This window comes from Manis pentadactyla, chromosome 15 (assembly GCF_030020395.1).
Source record: "Manis pentadactyla isolate mManPen7 chromosome 15, mManPen7.hap1, whole genome shotgun sequence".
NCBI lineage: Eukaryota > Metazoa > Chordata > Mammalia > Pholidota > Manidae > Manis > Manis pentadactyla.
Genome location: NC_080033.1, coordinates 2,627,603 through 2,644,513, shown reverse-complemented (window position 1 = coordinate 2,644,513; position 16,911 = coordinate 2,627,603). Strand labels below are relative to the sequence as shown.

At 59.4% G+C, this 16,911-nt stretch overlaps 2 protein-coding genes across 4 annotated transcripts in view; both read right to left on the bottom strand.

Annotated features, from left to right (window-relative positions):
- The window catches only part of PRKD2 (protein kinase D2), a 33,180-nt gene extending 32,795 nt beyond the window's left edge, over positions 1 to 385 (bottom strand). Inside the window, exon 1 of one of the 2 annotated variants that reach the window (XM_036885385.2) lies at positions 219 to 385. The gene's annotated coding sequence lies outside the window, so the exon portion shown is untranslated. The remainder of the gene's footprint in view (positions 1 to 218) is intronic. The other variant, XM_036885387.2, reaches the window with a different exon arrangement.
- Positions 386 to 3,046: 2,661 nt separating this feature from the next.
- The window catches only part of STRN4 (striatin 4), a 26,028-nt gene continuing 12,163 nt past the window's right edge, over positions 3,047 to 16,911 (bottom strand). Inside the window, exons 6-18 of one of the 2 annotated variants that reach the window (XM_036885389.2) lie at positions 15,415 to 15,556; positions 11,891 to 12,050; positions 11,255 to 11,368; positions 10,807 to 10,922; positions 8,907 to 9,082; positions 8,752 to 8,799; positions 8,336 to 8,457; positions 6,911 to 7,081; positions 6,600 to 6,740; positions 6,055 to 6,153; positions 5,789 to 5,875; positions 4,134 to 4,369; positions 3,047 to 3,967 (exon numbers count right to left, since the gene is read on the bottom strand). In XM_036885389.2, coding sequence (XP_036741284.2) covers positions 4,200 to 4,369; positions 5,789 to 5,875; positions 6,055 to 6,153; positions 6,600 to 6,740; positions 6,911 to 7,081; positions 8,336 to 8,457; positions 8,752 to 8,799; positions 8,907 to 9,082; positions 10,807 to 10,922; positions 11,255 to 11,368; positions 11,891 to 12,050; positions 15,415 to 15,556 — 1,546 coding nt within the window. In that variant the 3' untranslated portion in view covers positions 3,047 to 3,967; positions 4,134 to 4,199. The remainder of the gene's footprint in view (positions 3,968 to 4,133; positions 4,370 to 5,788; positions 5,876 to 6,054; positions 6,154 to 6,599; positions 6,741 to 6,910; positions 7,082 to 8,335; positions 8,458 to 8,751; positions 8,800 to 8,906; positions 9,083 to 10,806; positions 10,923 to 11,254; positions 11,369 to 11,890; positions 12,051 to 15,414; positions 15,557 to 16,911) is intronic. The other variant, XM_036885390.2, reaches the window with a different exon arrangement.

Sequence of the window (16,911 nt, the reverse complement as noted above, 5' to 3'; positions counted from 1 at the left end):
AAAAGAAGAATCTAATGGCTTGGGGGAGCCACTGATTGAGAGATTCCAATAAATGAAACAAAATCTAGTAGGTCGGGGTCTCGGGGATCAGGAGAGCCTAGGATCCAAAGGCCCCTTGGAGAGAGAAGGAACTGAAAAGGGGGCAGGGGTATCCCAGAAATCAGTGGCTCTAAGGGGGGGAATCCAACTAACAAGGGGGGTCGGGGTATTCACCAGACCTTAGGGATGGAGGGCAGGAGTCTCTGAGTCGGGGATCGAGAGGATCCCAGGGATCCAATGGCCCCGGGGATGAGCAGAGTGAGTCGGGGTGCTACGGAGGGAATCTCACGGATCTCGGAAGTTGGAGAAAAGTTCGGTCTGGGGCCGCGGAGAAGGGGGCGTTACCGGCGGTGGGGGCGGGGGGGAAGGGAGGGTCCCCCGGCACAGGGCGCGGGTGGCTCTTTCACTCTTTCCAAAGTTTAACTCGGCGGCAGCAGCCCAGAAGGAAATGCCCGGAACGACGGCGCAGTCGGCCAATCGGCGCCGGCTTAGGTGACGTCAAGGAGAGGGCGGAGCTGGCCGACGGGCCGGGGGCGGAAGGGGAAGGCGGGCCTGGCGCCTCCGAGTAGGGGGCGACACCCCCACCGCCGCCGGGGTCGGAGGGCCTGGAGCGGGAGGTGCGGGGCTGGGGAGCGGGGCTGGTTCTTCTCGCCCACACATCCAAATCTGGAAAGTTAACTTTTCCCTGAGTTGGAGTGGGAGGGGCCAGCCACCCTCACCCCTGTCACAGGTCGTGGGGCCGGCGCTGAGAAGGTGCCTGGCCCTTTAAGGAAGGGGGCCCGTCTCGCCTGGCGGGCATCCGGCGCCCACCGCAGGGGAAAGGGTGGGAAACAGGGCGTCAGGTCCAGCCCGCTCTGGGCTCTCCGGGCTCGGCCGCCCTTTTCCCAGAGCGTCACCCTTCTCCCTCAACCCCTCACGCTCCAGGCCATTTCACAGATGGGAAGACAGAGGCCTCCAGATAGGCAGAAGGGCTGTCTTAAGTCTGTTCAGAGTCGTTGGGCAAGTTGCAAGGAGAAAACTGGAGAGGCCAGGGCTGGGTCATCTGTGCAGGGAGTCAGACACTGGGCAGCGGTGAAGGGCTGTGGTCCCCTTCAGTCTGCTCCCCATTCCACCTCAGCCCTGAGGAGGGCCAAGAGCCAGAGGCCTGGGGTGCCTGAAAGGACCATAGTAACAAGGGAGGTCAACACCTCCATACTACTTCATTGATGGAGAACTGATCGTTCTCCTGGGTAGATGTGCGTGTCTTCCTCTCTGTATACTTCATGTAGGTGGTTACCCTTCTCTCAGGGTGTTTCCCATCTGTTAGATGGGACGATAGAGACTGACGATCTTTGTAGGGATTAATGAGGTTCTATACTGGTGTCTGAAACACTGCAGTTCAGTAAAATGGTGGCTATTGCTATAAATTGCAAAGAGAAAGGGGGGGCACTTCAAGCGTTCAAGAGTTTGTGGGTGGGTATGTTCATTCATTCAGTCATCCAGCAAGTATCCATGGATGGCCTATATATGCCAGGCCTGTCATAAAACACCTCCTCCAGCGTGTTCAGGAGCAATTCAGACTTGATTTCTCCTCCCCAGCTAATAATAAAAGGGTGGCTACTATTTAGTTTACATACAGGAAGCTGAACCCTCAGAGGCAAAACTTGTGAACACTGACTTGTTCAACATCACCAAACGAGTTGCTACCACACCACTCCCTTCCTCGAGAGTTCAGGCCCGGGTTTGAGCTCCCAAGGCATCCCAATTAGAGATGGGCCACCTGCCCACCTGGGTTCCGGAACAGCAGGGCTCGTTGGGGATGAGAGCTGGGAGATGAGCTGTTGGGGGCGGCTGAGGTTGGTATAGTAGCGATTCTGTCACCACATCCGGGGGTGGCTGGGGCTGGGGAAGGAAGTCTTGAGGCTGGAGCGAGAACCCAAACCACCACCTGGGGAAGCTGCTACCAGCCCAGAGGGATGAAGGGGAAACAAGGCCACATGGAGCCCACAGCTGGGCTCCTGTCGGTGTCACTTGATGGCCATCTGCCCATCAGTACCCTTCTTCCAGATGTACAGATGATGGTCACATTGAAATGCTAACCCCGAATGTGCAGTTCATAGGCCTTCATCCTTCCTCAAGGGTTCAGGGGGTCTGCTAGGGGCCAGGTCCTATTCTGGGTACTGGGGGGTTAGCCCTTGACACCCCAGGAGGTGGCATCAGTGTCATGCCCATTTCAGAGGATGCTGAGGCCAAAGGTGCCAGGACTTGCTCAAGGACACCTGGCTGGTAGGTGGTGGCCTGGTAGCAAGCAGAGGGAGTCACACAGGACTGGATACAATTCTGATGATCTGCTGGCAACCCTGAGCACACCCCTATGCTCCCCGCTTTTTGAGGTGGTTGTGAGGACCCAGTAAAATGGCATGTAAGCACCTCAGCACAGGGTCTGGCTCCTGCTGAGTACACAGTTGACCACTATGACTGGACCACCTTGGGGAAAGCAAGGGACTCGTGCACAGTAAAGGATGGGGTGTCTGCATCACCTGCTCCCTTGGGCAGCTCCCAGATGCTGGGGTGTTCTGTGCCTGCAGGTCCCAGGCCTTCCCTTCCTGCTCCATGAGCCCAGGTGTAGGGCAGGGAGGAAAGAGGGGTAGGTAGTCGGGGTAGCCCTTTGGCCTCACCACCACCCATCACATATGGGGGTGGGGCGGGCCACAAAGTCTTGAGCTGAACCTCCCTTCACATCATCTACTTATCAGGGCTGTGCCCCCGAGGTTGCTGCTGAGGCCCCTGGGGAGGGAGCGCTTAGGGACACAGAGGAGGGGCACAGGGAGATTCGGTCCTGTGCCCCCACTTCCGTCCCTCCACCCACACACTGCCCAAGCTCTGGGCCCCTCACATGCACCCCCCCACTAGCCCTACCACAAAACCCCAACCCACCCTATCCCCTCTCCAAGCTCCACCCACGGAGGCAGAGCCACTGACGCCTCCTCAAGCCCCCAGTCTCCTCAGTAGTCAGGACCGCCACCCATCTTATTCCAAAGGGTTTATTGAGACAAGTTTCACATACAAGTCCGGGGCAGAGGAGATGGGCTATATAAACAAGAACCTGGAGGGGCTGGAACCCAAAAAAGAGTGAAATAAATAGAAGGAGAGAGTGGAGGGCCAGGAGGAGAGTGACAGACTATCACACAGTGATAACCACGTGGGGGCAGGGCTCCATTTAAATCCCATTTATTTATACAGATGTACAGGGAGTTATGGGGGCCTGGAGGACCCACTCCACTGACCTCCATGTCCCAGGAAGGGGCAAGAGAAGGCCAACTTTCCCCACAGGTGACCCCGTGGAGAACTGGGGGGCTGCCCATGGGGGAGGTGGGAGCTACACCTCCCCGGAGGACATCACCTGCTTCCCACGCCGTTACTGGCCTGGGAGGTGCTGGGTAGTGTCTGGAAAGCTGTGTTGAGGGACTGGAGAGGAGGAGGGTGCACTGGGTGTGCTTCTGGATGGGCCATGCCCGGCCCACCCACTGAGGACAACCTGGGGTCCAGCTGGTTCCTGTCTCCCCTGGCAGGGAGGAGCAGGGGTGCCTGGGGTTCTTCCCAGCACAGCTCCCACCCAGGTCCGGGAGGATAAAGAGGGGTCAGGTTCAAGGAGAGAACCTGGCACCTTCTGGCATCTTAAAAAAGCTGATCCCCAATGACACCCAGCCCTGGTGGTGCTGCCCCCCAAAAAGGCAGCTCAGAGACCAGCAGCAGGTGTCAAGGCAGACAGGAAACTCCCAGAGGTCATCTGGAGGGTGATTCCCTGTGGGGGCTCTCCAGGCTGGCTGCTCTGAACGGGCAGGCCATGGGGGAAGGCCTCCTGGGAAAAGGGCCGTTAGCACCTCCAGGCTCCAAGGCAGGTGGGAAGAGGCCGGGCCTCTGGGCCTCCAGACTGAGGCTGAGTCACCTGTGGGAGACAGAAGGGAGGGGAGACTGGATCATGATCCCAGGGCACAAGAGGTAAGGCAGCCCCCGGGCCCCTCTAGGGGTGGTGTTGGAGGGCCCCATTGTGGGGAGGACACCAGAGGTTTCTGCCCTCCAAGGCCAAGCCTACCTCCCATCCAGACCCTCACCTCAGTCCCACCTGCCTGGCCCCACTCCCCAGCCGGCGTGGCGGCCAGGATGGGGCCAGGTGGGCATCATACGAAGACCTTGGCCAGGGCATCAGCGCCCGCACTGGCAATAAGGGCCTTGCTGGGGTGGCAGGCGACAGCGTGGATGGCCTCCTCGTGCTTCTTGCGGTGGGCCGTGATCTCCTGCACGCAGGTTTTGTTGTCTAAGCTCCAGAGACGCAGGGAGCAGTCATGGCCTGTGCAGGTGTGCGAACAAAGGGGTTCACCCAGCAGCACTGAGTACCCCTAGCTCCAAGCTCAGATTCATCCCCTGAACCCCTCAGCTGGCTTCCACTGGAGGCCTGAGTCAGATGGGCAATCAAGCCTCTTCCCCAACCAGTTATTGGACACCCAGCCTGAAGAACCCTCTATCCCCACTTGTCATCCACCCATCCAATCACCAAGCATTTATTGAGCACCTACTTTGTCCTGGGCCCTGCAGGTCCAGTGAACAAAATGGGAAAATCCCCTCCCCAACTTGGTGTGGACATTCCAGTGGGAGAAATAAGTCAACATGAGAACAGAACAGTGCCAGGTGGTCAGGAGCACTTTGAGCACAAGTCAGAGGGACAGAACGGCCAAGGGGATACCAGGGGCAAGAACCTTCCAGGAACGAGGGACAGCCAGGGGAAAGGTCCTGAGTCCTGAGAGGAGGTTGGCATGGCTGCAACTGCCTGAGCAGGGGCGTGGGGAGGAGGTCAAAGAGCCGGCAGCCTTGGGGCTAGGCCTTGGGGGCCAGGAGCCACCGGACGGAGCCGCCTGGGTCAAGCCTCAGAAGGATCAGGCCTGCCAGGACGGAGGCCAGTTCTCACTGCCCCTTTGGTTGTGGGTGGGCTGGGGGACGGGGACTCTGGCCCTGCACCAAATCCTCTCTGCCCCGGGCTTGGTCTCACTGACCATCCCCCCTCACCTATCCTCCCCGGAGACAAACTGTTACTGTCCCGAGGCAAATGGAGAGCACGACTGGATGGGCCCACCACGCCGTCCACAGCCTCAACTGGGACCCCTGCACCGCCCCCGGCCCACCCCTCGCTGACCCCCAGGGTCTGGTGCCGGCAGATGTGAGCCAAAGCTCCTCTCCACAGCAGGCCGGCAGGCTGGCCTCCGAATGGACCTTCAGAGCACGCCTGGGGAGCTTCAGCCCTCCATCTGCCTAAGTCCCGCCTCACCCCTTCCAGGCACAGCCCCATAGGCGCTGGGTCTCAGCACCCTTGCCTACAGACAGCAGGGAACAACAGTGCGAAAGTGCTTGTGGATATTTAGCCGAACTTCATTCCTGCAACCCACTACACTGTGATCAAGTTCCAGAACCTCTCTGAGCCTCTGTTTCCACATCTGTACAAAGGGGATAGCAGCAACCTCACAGGTTATTCAGATTAAATGAGATGGTATAGGAAATAGCGGACAGTGGGCTCTGAGAACAGACAGCTTTGCTGACCCTGCTACTGTGACTGCTCCTATTCTGGCCCCACTCTAACAACCCTCCCACTGCCACCCAGCCTCAGGGGCCCCAGGGCACTCCCTCCAGGCCGGTGCCCTGGTATAGTCCTCTTCCTCTCCCTTGCCCCACTGGGGAAGTTACACGTTCCTTAGGAGCCAGGAGGGTCCCAACTTACTTCCCGACATCAGAAATACGCCATTGGGGTCCACAGCTAGGCAGGTGACAGCATCCAGGTGGGCGACCATGGAGTGCACGCATTTCCCTGAGGGGAGCACGGTGGGTGGCAGGTTACGTTCCCACTCTGCACCTTGCCTGGGAAGGGGAAGGGCTAGAGGGACGCTGAGTGCCTCCAACATAGGCACCTGGCACTCTGACACTGAGCCCGGTCCAACCCTGCCCCAGGAGCAGAGGAGCAGGGGAGCAGGGAAAGCCAGGCCGCACCTGTACGGTTGTCCAGAAAGCGGATGCCCCTGTCGTCATGGGCAGTGATGGTGAGGGGCTGGTTTGGATGACTCACCACCTGGTTGATCTGGGTTGGGCCTGGAAGGAAAGGGGGCGGAGGGAAGGATGTCAGGGGGAACTCAGGGATACCAGGCAAAGGCAGAGAAGAACCCCATCTGACACCCCCGCCCTCTACTCAGGTGTGAAGGAGGGCTGGGTACCCGGCAGCTCCCCCCTCTGGGCCACAGGGCTGCACCCAGGCCGACACTGTGGCTGCTTGGGGGTGGGGCAGGAGGGGTGACAAGACATGAAAACAGCCCATCCACGCCCCCAAGCAGGCCTGCCAGGTGAGTCCCTGGTGACCTCTCTCCTCTCAGTCCTCCCAAGAGCCACAGGGGCAGTGGCCCGGATACAATCCCCTCCCGCTCAGAGCCCCAGCGGGGGGCACAGGAGCCATCTTGGTTGCCTGGGCACTGGCCACCAAAGGCACAGGGGGAACTGGGGAGGCACTGAGACCCAGCCCCTGGCCCCGGGGCAACTCTTACCACTGCTACCCCGGGACTCAAGCGTGAGGAGGGCACTGCCAGCCTCCAGGTCGCACAGGACAGTGTCGCCAGAGCGGAAGGAAGCCACAATGTGGGCAGGCTCGGTGCTGGTGAAGGCCACTGAGGTGGGGATCCCGTGATCTGAGGGGCAGAGGGGAGGGAAGGCTGCCTAACACAGCCGATTCTGCCCTGGGGGCAGGGGATGGGGGTCAGGAAGCCTGGGCCCTCGTCCGCAGTCACCCTCCTGCTTCCCAGCTCCACACAGCTCCCCCGAGTCCGTGAGGGTCACTGCTGCCCCCTAGCCCGCTTACCACTGGCCATGGGGAAGGTACAGAGGCAGGCCGGGCTGCTGCTGCTGGGATCCCAGATGCGGACGGTGCCATCAGCGGAGCAGGAGGCCAGGCGCCGGGAGGTGGGACTGAAGGCCAGGCCCCACACAGCATCCCCATGGCCCTCTAGGATGTGGCTCAGGACACTCGGGTCTGGACTCACCCAAGGGAGGAAAGGGGCCACGTCAGGGCTGCCAGCCCCACCCGAGACAGCCTGGAGCACAGTGAGACCTGGCTGGGCGGGAGCTACCCATTCACCCAGCTTCTCACGGCCAGGATCTGCATGCCACCAGAGCTGTCACGGCGGGAACCTGCCCTGAAGCTGCTCACACTGACCCTTAGTTCTTCTGGGATATTTTAGGGCTCTGAATGCACCCCAGAATGGGAGCTCCAGAGGGTGGGATTTCCCTCTGTTCACTGCTGCCCCCCAGGGCCCACTACAGTGCCTGGCACAAAGTAGGTGCTTGATACATAGTTTTTAGAACTTAGTTAAGAGAAAAAAGAATACTGGTGGTTCTGTGGCCCTGAGACCTGGGCCCTGCAGGTCAGCCCTGCTCTTGGCCCCTGCAGTCTTTTCTGTCCCCATGTGCAAGCCTTGCCAGGCTCTCCAAAGCCCTCTGGCTGTTCCCACCTTTGCCTCCCTGGTCACCCAAGTCCACACAGGGCTGTTCTACGCACACCCAGACGTAGAGCCCTTGGTGCAGGGTTAGGCGTGGGCAGAGGCCCCCCTTGACACTGGGTGGGGGAAAGGAAGGCAAGGGAGGGAGCTGCCCTCACTGTAACCATCATAGGGGCCCTGCTGACCCCCAGTGTGTGGCAGCCCACCTGACCCAGAGCATACACTGTCTGGGACTGGAGGAGCACTGTTCTCTGGAAAAAAGTGTTATGTTCCTTGAGGGGAGACACAGACCTCTAAACTCTGCCACGACAGGACTGCGATATGGAGCCACATGTGTGATCAAAAGCGGTATCAGAGGGTTGGCGGACAGCCACTGAACACAAGTGACAGTCTGGTCACTTCTCCACGTAGCTCTAGAAGGTGACCCATGGATAATGTGACAACTGCCAACCACCCAGCCCAGCTAGCTGCCCCCATCGCACCTGCTCTACTCCCTCCTCACCGACTCCCTCCGCTCAGCCATGTAGCAGCACTGGCTGACCGCTGAGCGCCAAGTGCTGCCAGACCGCAGAGCCAGGGCTGATTCCGAGTCAGCTCAACCACCAGCTCCTCTGTGAAAGCCTTCCGCGCCACCACCATTCCTGCCTCATGCTGCTCGGTCCCGGGTGGAACGACACTGTTCTACGCACACCCAGACGTAGAGCCCTTGGTGCAGGGTTAGGCGTGGGCAGAGGCCCCCCCTGACACTGGGTGGGGGAAAGGAAGGCAAGGGAGGGAGCTGCCCTCACCGTAACCATCATAGGGGTCCATGCCAAGGTCTGGGATCCTCCAGCTGTGGATGCGGGCATCTGCCCCACCGCTGTAACAGTACTCGCTGTTGCTCCCCATGGCTACGGCCAGCACGGGGCCCCTGAAGGATACAAAGGTGGGGTGAGGGGGAGATGGAAAACCCAGTGCTGGCCCTGCCCTTAGCCCCACAGGACCTGGACAGTCTCTACTGGCATTTCCCAGGAATGGCCAAAGGGAATTTAGCATCTGGGGCACTGGCTGCCTGTCCCCTACCTTCACTTCCACCCCCACACATCTATTTCCTCCTCCAACATCTACAGAGGGGCACGGAAGCCTCCTGCCATCTGCTGCCATCGGCCCTGAGAATGCCAGTGAGGAGGCCGAGGGTCAGACGTCTTGGGGGCCACTTCCCTACCTGTGAGCCCGGAAGGCGTGGATGGGTTCCACGTCTAGTGCAGCATTCCTGTGGGCAGAGAAAGGAGCCAGGTGTCTCCGTGAGTCCCTGACCAGCCTGTCCTCTGGGTCCAGATACCCTTACCCCACCCTCTACCCCTGGGGTGCTGCCCTTACTTCTTGGCTGTGACGGCCTTCTGAAGGTTCCAGAGCTTGAGTGTGCCATCCTCAGAGGCAGTGAGCAAGGCCGACTGGCTGTGGTGGAAAGCCAGGGAGCGGACGCCATCATAGTGTGAGCGGAGGGTGAATTTAGGGTTCCACGTCTTCTTAAAGGCATCTTTGCTGTCAGAGAGCTGGGGTGGGGCAGCTGCGTTAACGTCTTGTCCGTCCCAGCAGGCTGTCCCACACAGACACCGACCACCAGGACCACCCCCCCACACCCAAACCCATGTGAAGCACCCTCATAAACTGGCCTGGCAGCAGCCTCCTCTCCCACACAAGCTCCTGCTAGATTCTGGGGAAAGCACATGAACTTGACTCCTTGGGAATCTCCCAGCTCAGAGGGGGTCGGGGAGACACTCAGATCGTCCTGCTAATGCACGGGAATTGCAAACCAGGAGCACTGCTGAGTCCAAAATACACTGGGAGGAGGTACCTGACCTCTGTGGGGGTTAACAAGGCTTTCCTGAGGAAGTGACAAATGAGCAGGACTTAACCAGACTGGGAGACGGACTGAGGAAGGAAGTGGCATGTGCAAAGTCCCTGAGGCAAGAGGCCGCACAAGCCAAGTCAGGGTACAAGAGAAGGCCTGGGATGCAGAAGCTGGGGAGAGTGGCAGAAGATGAGGCCAGGAAGATTGGCTTGAGCCACATTCAGGAATTTGCTTCTCATCCTAAGTAAGCTATGGGGAGTCACGGAAGGGTTTAGAGTGGGGAAACAAGATGGCTTAGGGAAGGTAGGAGTGGATGCAGAGAGAGAGAGGTTAAGAGGTCAGGAGGGAAGTCTCCCAGGGAAGGAGCAGGCATTTTGACCAGATACCGGGGAGTAGAAATGGGGACAAGCACACACAATGGGGAGAGACTGGGGAGCGATCAACAGCCCCCTGGGGGAGTCCCAGAGACACTGCACACAGCCCCATGGCTGGTGGTGGTGAGAGCTGGGCTGAGGCCGAGGAAGGGAAAGATGATGAGCAGGCAGGCAGTGAGGTAAGCCTTAGGGCCCCACCCCGAGGTTCACACTGATGAGCCCCTCTGGGCTCTGTCTCCCAAGGCCCCCCCCTTAGCCATCACTGCCACGCTGGAGGTTAAGGGTAGCAGAGCCGTTTGAGTAAACCTTGCTGGCACTCCCCAGGAAGGGGGCACATTTTGAGGCACACTCCCTTGCTGAAGGCCTCCACTCTGGCCTCACTTCCCAGCACCCCACAGCGGGGCCCTAATCTTGCAGCAGTGCCCTACCACTTGAGATCTGGCTAAAAGCTGTAGCCAAGGTTCTCTGGAGATTCCCACTTCAGAGATTCCCAGAAGGCCAGAGGTCCACTCATGGGCCTCCTGCTCAGACACTGGCCCTAAGGTCTTTCACCCAGAACAACTGCCTGCCCCATCGGTCCCCATTCCACCAGACTGGCCTGACCTTCTGGGTTTTGGCTTAGGCCATCTTGCCTCCAAAGGTCAGCTTAGTTCCTACCTGCACAAACTTTACCCACATGTGCCACCCCAGAGCCCCTGCCCCCTGAGTCTGTATTTCAATTGAGTACCCCCTCACTTGGACCCCAGCCCTGGGGGACAGGGGTGGGGGAATCCTGGACTTGAGGCGCATGTAAGCCGAGAGAGAAGCAGCCTGGCAGTGACTTGGACATAGGCTCCACTCATCCAGGCCCCGCCCATCAGTGAGCCTGGGCAAGTTCCTCCGCCCATGTGCACCCAGAAGCCTCTGAAAAACAGGGTGAGCTGCTGGACGATCTCACAGCACCCTGCCTACGGGACAGGGCACAGGCCAGTGAGCCAGAGCCTGGCCAGTGGGGGAGCTGTGTGGGATGCCCGATGGGGCCACAGGGGGCTGGGGCACCCCGAGAACTTACATCACAGCTGAGGTCGTTGTCGTTGGTGACGGTGAGATCTGCCAAGTCCCCCAGGCTCACCTCCCCGCCCCCGATAGTGTCCATGATGAAAACGTCTGAGGAGAAGCCAAAGGAACCTGGTAGGGGGAGCGGAGGGAGGGGGCAGAGAGGGGCAGGGAGAGAGAGAGAGAGAGCCAGAGAGAGGTGGAGAGAGGTGAGGAGTAAGAGAGAGAGAGAGGGAGAAGATCAGATCAAGAATCACAGCTGGAGAGAGAGAGACAGGGAGGGACAGACAGACAGGGCAGGACAGACACAAAGAGGGAGACAGACAGACGAACTTTTGGGACAGGGAGGCTGCAGAGTAGAGGCTGGACTTCAACTCTAAGGACACAGAAACCCTGGGCTTAGCCCTGCAGCCTCCCTGTGCCATGGGTCCCACGGCACTGGGCCGGGTGGAGGGGCCTCTTACCTTCATGTGGCCGGGGATGGGGTGTGCCAGGAGGTGGACCGGTCACTTTGGGGGGCAGTCCATCCACATCCCGAAGGTCAGCCAAAATTCCCTGGAGTTTGACCCGCCGGCTTTCTGCAGGAACAGGGCACGAGGCAGGAGTGGCCTACCAGCTCACCCACCAGCAGAAGCTTCTCCTGCAACTGTGGGAGGCTGGTACGCCTGGCCCCAGAGCAGCGGGGCTCGGGAAGGCAGGACAGGCAAAGGGGACATACTGAGCCGGGACCCTCTGTCCCCAGCCATGCTAGTGTCGCCGAGGGCCTGGCAGCTTGGAGTCGCAGGACAGGAGGAAGATGCAGCACTTCCTCCCGGTCCTCATCCTGCTCTCCCCCCGAGGTATGCCAGGATCTGGAGGATCAAACGGCAGGCTGAAGGCCCTGCTTCAGGAAGAGCCGGGCCTGCCTGCATCCCCAGGGGGGCTTCCAGGGAAGGGGTGAGGGCCTGGCCTCCGCGGCTCGGATCTCCTGCTCTCCTTGGCCACCCTCCTCTCAGGAAGCGTGTCCGTCCGGTGGAGCCCCTGGGGCAGGAAGCAGCTGCGGGCAGCTGTGTGTGTCCCCACACTTGGTGAAGAAGGCTGGCCAGAAGCCCTCAGCTCACCCAGCTCACGGTGGGTCCCCTCTCCTGTGCCTCGCCGAGGGTCTGGAGAGCCCTCCCCGTCCTCTCCGGAGCCCAAGAAATCAAACTCGTTGATGGCATCCTCTGAGTCATCCTCCTCGTCCTCATCCTCCATTTCGGGTACCAGGGCCTTAGAGGGCAGCTGGGGCATCAAGAAAACCAGGCAGGTCAGGGGGCTCTTGCCCAGAGCCCAGCCCACACACTCTAAGATAAACCCACTCTTCAAGACAAGCCAGGAGAAGCTAAAACCTGGTCTCTTAGGTAGGTCAGTCCCGTCCGTCTGCCTGGCCCCGCCTGGAAGCACCCGGCCCCAGCCACCAGCTCCCTTCCCACAGCGCCACTGGGGGAGCCGCGCGCCCCCTGCTGGAGGCCTTCAGACGCTGCTCCTAACCGGCGCCACTGGCCAGCCTTGTTTTGGAGCCCCGACCTCTTGAAGTCAGGTCGAGTGATACGACCACCTGTTTGTGGGGAAAGGGCACCCGCATCTGTGCCTGTGTCTGCGAGTGTACGGAGGCACACAGCTAAAGCGGGAACAGACCCATGGGTGTAACAGTGGTCATAAACACTTATCAAACACACCACCAGCCTCTCTGCCTTACTAGGTGCACTAAATATGCTTCACCCATGTGACTTCAACCCCGGAGTAGTTACCATTATTCTAATGATTTTCCCATTTCACCATTGAGGGAGTGGAGGCTGAGCGGAGTGAGGCCCTTGCCCCAGGTCGCCAGGCTGGAGCCCCACCTCACGCACAGGGCAGCTCTGCGGTGCGAGCCGGCCGCGGGCTCTCCAGGGCTGCCTTATGACTTTCCATATTGGCGAATTTTTGTTCTCTTATATAGCAAGGATGTACTACTCTCAGAATGAAACAACCCAGTTCCTCCATCTGAGAAGGGGAATGCTGGGCAAGTGAATACTGAGTGAGAGGTTGCTGCATGTCCCGCAGCTGGTCTGAACCGGGGGTGGGAACCAAACTGTCATTTTCCTCAACTCCAAAGCTTGGTCCCCATCCCAGACTGGTGAATTTAGGAGAAACACGGCGCCTGCATTTCCCTACGTGCACAGACACCTTTTGTACAGTCTCATAAAATGACGTCTTGCTCGTGGTTCTTACCCTCTCGTGCTGTAAGCACCACATTTTACACAAAGTATCATCCAGGGGCCATGCACTGGGGACCTCAAACCCAGCACTGTGATGGCTTAAAGGGAATTTTAGAATTTTCAAATTTGGAGATCTGAGTTCTGCTTGAAGTGCTGGCTTAAGAACAACACCCCCTTTGCCCCCAGCCCCAGCACTGGGATTGTGAGGACCCCCCCGGACACACTACCTCTTCCAGGGAACCCTTTCCCTGCCTGGACCATGTCCTGGGCCAGCGTTAGACTGCAAGCTCCTCGAGAATGCGGCTGACCTCCTCCCATGGGCTCAGCCCTGCAAGCCGGGTCAGAAGGGTAGGAGTTTGGAGGCCACAACACTCAAGCACCTGTGAAGGGCCAGGCCCTGGCCTGCGCAGGAGGACCAGAAAGATGGGCCATGGGCGCCTTCCTCTTCCCTTCCCAGAGAAGACCTGTGGTCAAGGATGAGACAGCATGTGCGGAGAGGCAGTGCCAGGGCCGGGGCTGTGCCGGAGTGTGAACGGTAACAGACATCTCTGAAGGGTCTGTGAGAAGGAGCCCTGCAAGGTTGTCCTGCCAACACAGCCTGGGCCTGGCAGTGCCACACCACTGCCCAGGACTGCCAGTACTACCTCACTGGTCACTTGGCGTGGTGAGTGGCTGTGCAGCCCAGGACTTCCCATGCATCAGCTCGTTCTAATTAAATCTTCAACAACCTAGAGACAGGGACTATTAGCCCTTGAAATGAAAGCCAAGACAAAGAGAATCACATGCCCAGAGTTACATGGGCAGGCCAGTGGCCACGTGGGGAGTCACCAACAGGTCTTCTGAATCAGTCTGGTCCCTGAAGGTCTGCTATGTGGGGACAGATGGTCTGGGGAGTCATGAGACCCCGATGCAATGAGCCAACCCTTGAGGCACCTGGGACAAGTGTGGTGACAGATGTCAAGGCCTGAAGAAGTATAAAGAAGTCAGCAATAATTTCTGATTGGAGGAGCAGACAGGCATGGGAAGGTTTCCTAGAGGAGGCTGAGGTTAAGAACTCAAAAAGGAGTGAAAATCCCAAGGGGAGCAGGAGGGACCGGGAAACAGCATCAGAGACCCCAAACTTGGAGACATCCTGCTTCTTCCTGTAACCCCAATTCTAATGGTTTCGTTCTGTGCATTCAATGAGCACCTCATCTGGGTAGGACCCCGGGTTGAGCTGGAGACAGAGCAGAAGCCAAGACAGACCTGGCCCCTCGCAGGGACAGGAGAGGAGGTATGCAGACCCAACACCAGATGGGGAGGACCCCAAGTGGACAGATCAGGATGAGGGAGCCCACTGGGGGAGGGGAGCAAGGAGAAGTCAGAGGGCTTCCTAGAGGAGGGAGCATCTGAGGTGAGTCTGAGGAGGAAGGAATGGGGTTATGCTGGGAAGGCTGGTTTAAGGAAAGGCTCTGAGGCCATCTTCAGCAGCTTCCTGCTTCACGAGCACCCACTCCTGCCTCCACTGTGCCCGTCCCTCCACACAACTACCTATAAGCCTGCTGCAAGCCACAGGCTCCTTCCTCCCTGTCGGGGACTAGACGTCTGTGTCTCCATGTCCTTGCTGCCAGCACAGAGCTTGGCCCACGAATGCCCAAAATGATGTCTGAGGACAGATGCAACTCTGCCACACCTGACAGAACTGTCACGATGACAGGAGCACAGGGCTCTGACAGTTCAGGAGTGGGGTGAAATGTGGTGGCAGCTGTATCTCGAGGCCAAGTTGAGGCCTGGACTCCCCTGCAGGCAGTGTCCCTGGGTCCGGACACCAGCAACAGACTGGACGCTCGCACACTAGCATGTCCCCCACAGAGCCCCCAACCTGGCTCCAGGCTGAGCCCTAGCCTCCACCCAGGCTGAACCCTGGGCCCAGACACATGCATTCAGGGCGCTGGGAGGACAGTGAGAAGACCCATGTAGTCCCCATCTGGCGGAGCTCACCACCTGCTGGGGGAGACAGAGCGCCACCGTCACAGCAAAAGATGCAAGTCTGGCAGTGATCGGGCTGACCCAAGGGAGAGTGCCACGCAAGGGCAGGGTGGGGAGTGGCCTAGTCCCGAGCGGCCAGGAGAGGCCTCTGGGGCGCCTGGCAGCTGAAGGAGGCAGCACGGAGAGAATGACGGGAGGAGGGGAGAAGAGGCGGGCCCCAGCAGCAAGGACCTAGGCACCTCTGAAGGTTGCTGAGGCGAGGGCATGGCTGGAACGGAGATGGGGACTCGGAAGGGACACGATCGGGCCATTCAGGCCAGTCCATAAGGAAGCGCCGACGGCACCCAGAGGGGTACTCTCCTGCTGGTACACAAAACAGGGGGTCCTCTTGGAGAAGGTGGGGCGGGGAGGGGACGTCCTTGGGGCCACGAGCTTACCTTCACACGCTGCTTCTTATGCTGCACACTGTCCAGCTCATCGTCCTCGTCGCTGTCCTCATCCTCACAGTTCTGCAGGAAGGGAATCTGCTCCAGCACCGAGCCACCCAAGCGCTCTTTGCCATCTTTACCCGCCGCATTCCTGCCCACGACAGGGGGCAGAGGGGATGTTAGTCCTGCCAGGCGGCAAGGTTCCGATGGGAGGATGCCAAGGCTTGGTGCCCAGAGCCTGGACCCAGCTCTCAGCAGGGCTGAGTGCATCCTCACCCCAAAGGAGCCTTGACCCTGACCACACACAGGGCTCCAGTCCCAGCCTCTGCCAGGTGCTCTCCCCAACTAGAACCCTCATCAGACCACAGACTGGGCCCTACTTCCTCACAGAGCTCTGCCCCACAGTTCAAGGACTAACCCCCAACCCTGACCACATGTCTCCTGCAAGCACTGGGTCAGGAGAAGACAAGAAAGGGTCACGGACTCAGCAGCACTGTCCTCACGGCCCTGCCAGATCCCAGCGCAGGCCAGGCGACTGGCAGAGGCATGCCTGCAGGGAAGAGGAACTGGCCACTCCACAAAAGCTCGGGCGCCCCCAGCCAGCCTTGCCACCAGAGAGCCCGCACCCTTCCCACTGACAGGAGGCTCTTGTCTCCACCTCTGGGCCTACTGTTTAACGTCTCCAACTGGATGACAAAGTTTAGCAAAGGAGCATTTGCCCAAACAAGACTGCGGGGTAGAACTCAAAGTGCAGAAAGAGGCAAACACCCTCTTTTTTTGCCTAGGCTGATGCTCTAGAAGAGTTCTGGTCAGCTGCCCACGTCTATGGCTGCTGTTGGTGGAGAGCAACTCCTCCCAGGTCCAAATCCAGCACTCACTTCCTGGCCTCCTGCCGCCCAGCCCTCAGAGCACCTCTGTGCTCCGCTGCCTGAATGCCAGCCACCTGCAGGGTCTCCTTCTAAAATGAGGGCTGCCCGCCTCGGCCTCCTTGGCTGCTGCATCCTCCCACCCCTTGCCCCTCTCTCCACAGCTGTGGAGAGGCCCCAGGGCTCAGCCTGAACCTCCTCACTGTAACCTCTCCTTCAGCGACAGCAAAGGCCCCACGGCTTTCAACCACTGCTTTTAAAAACTGCCCATGTGCCGATGAACTAGAGCTAAGTTTGGAAGCCAGGGGATCCCTGGGCTCCAGGCTAGGTACTAGGTGCTGTACCTTCTAGGTACTCAACACCTGCACTGGGGTCACCAGGCCCCCCTCAAGCTCCAGCATCAATGGGCACCCCTTGATGCTCTGCTCCTCACCTTCTCCACCAAGGTCAATGACATTCCCGGCTGCTCAGAGCACACTCTGGAATGATCCCCACTCACCTTTCCTCTCCCTCACTGCCATCCTTTGAATCCTGTCAACTCACCCTAAAAACCGTGGAGTGGCTGACCCCTTCTCGCCCGGACACTGCAGGGGCCTCACGGGCATCTCCCGCTCCCACACCTGCCCTCCTGCAGTCTCTC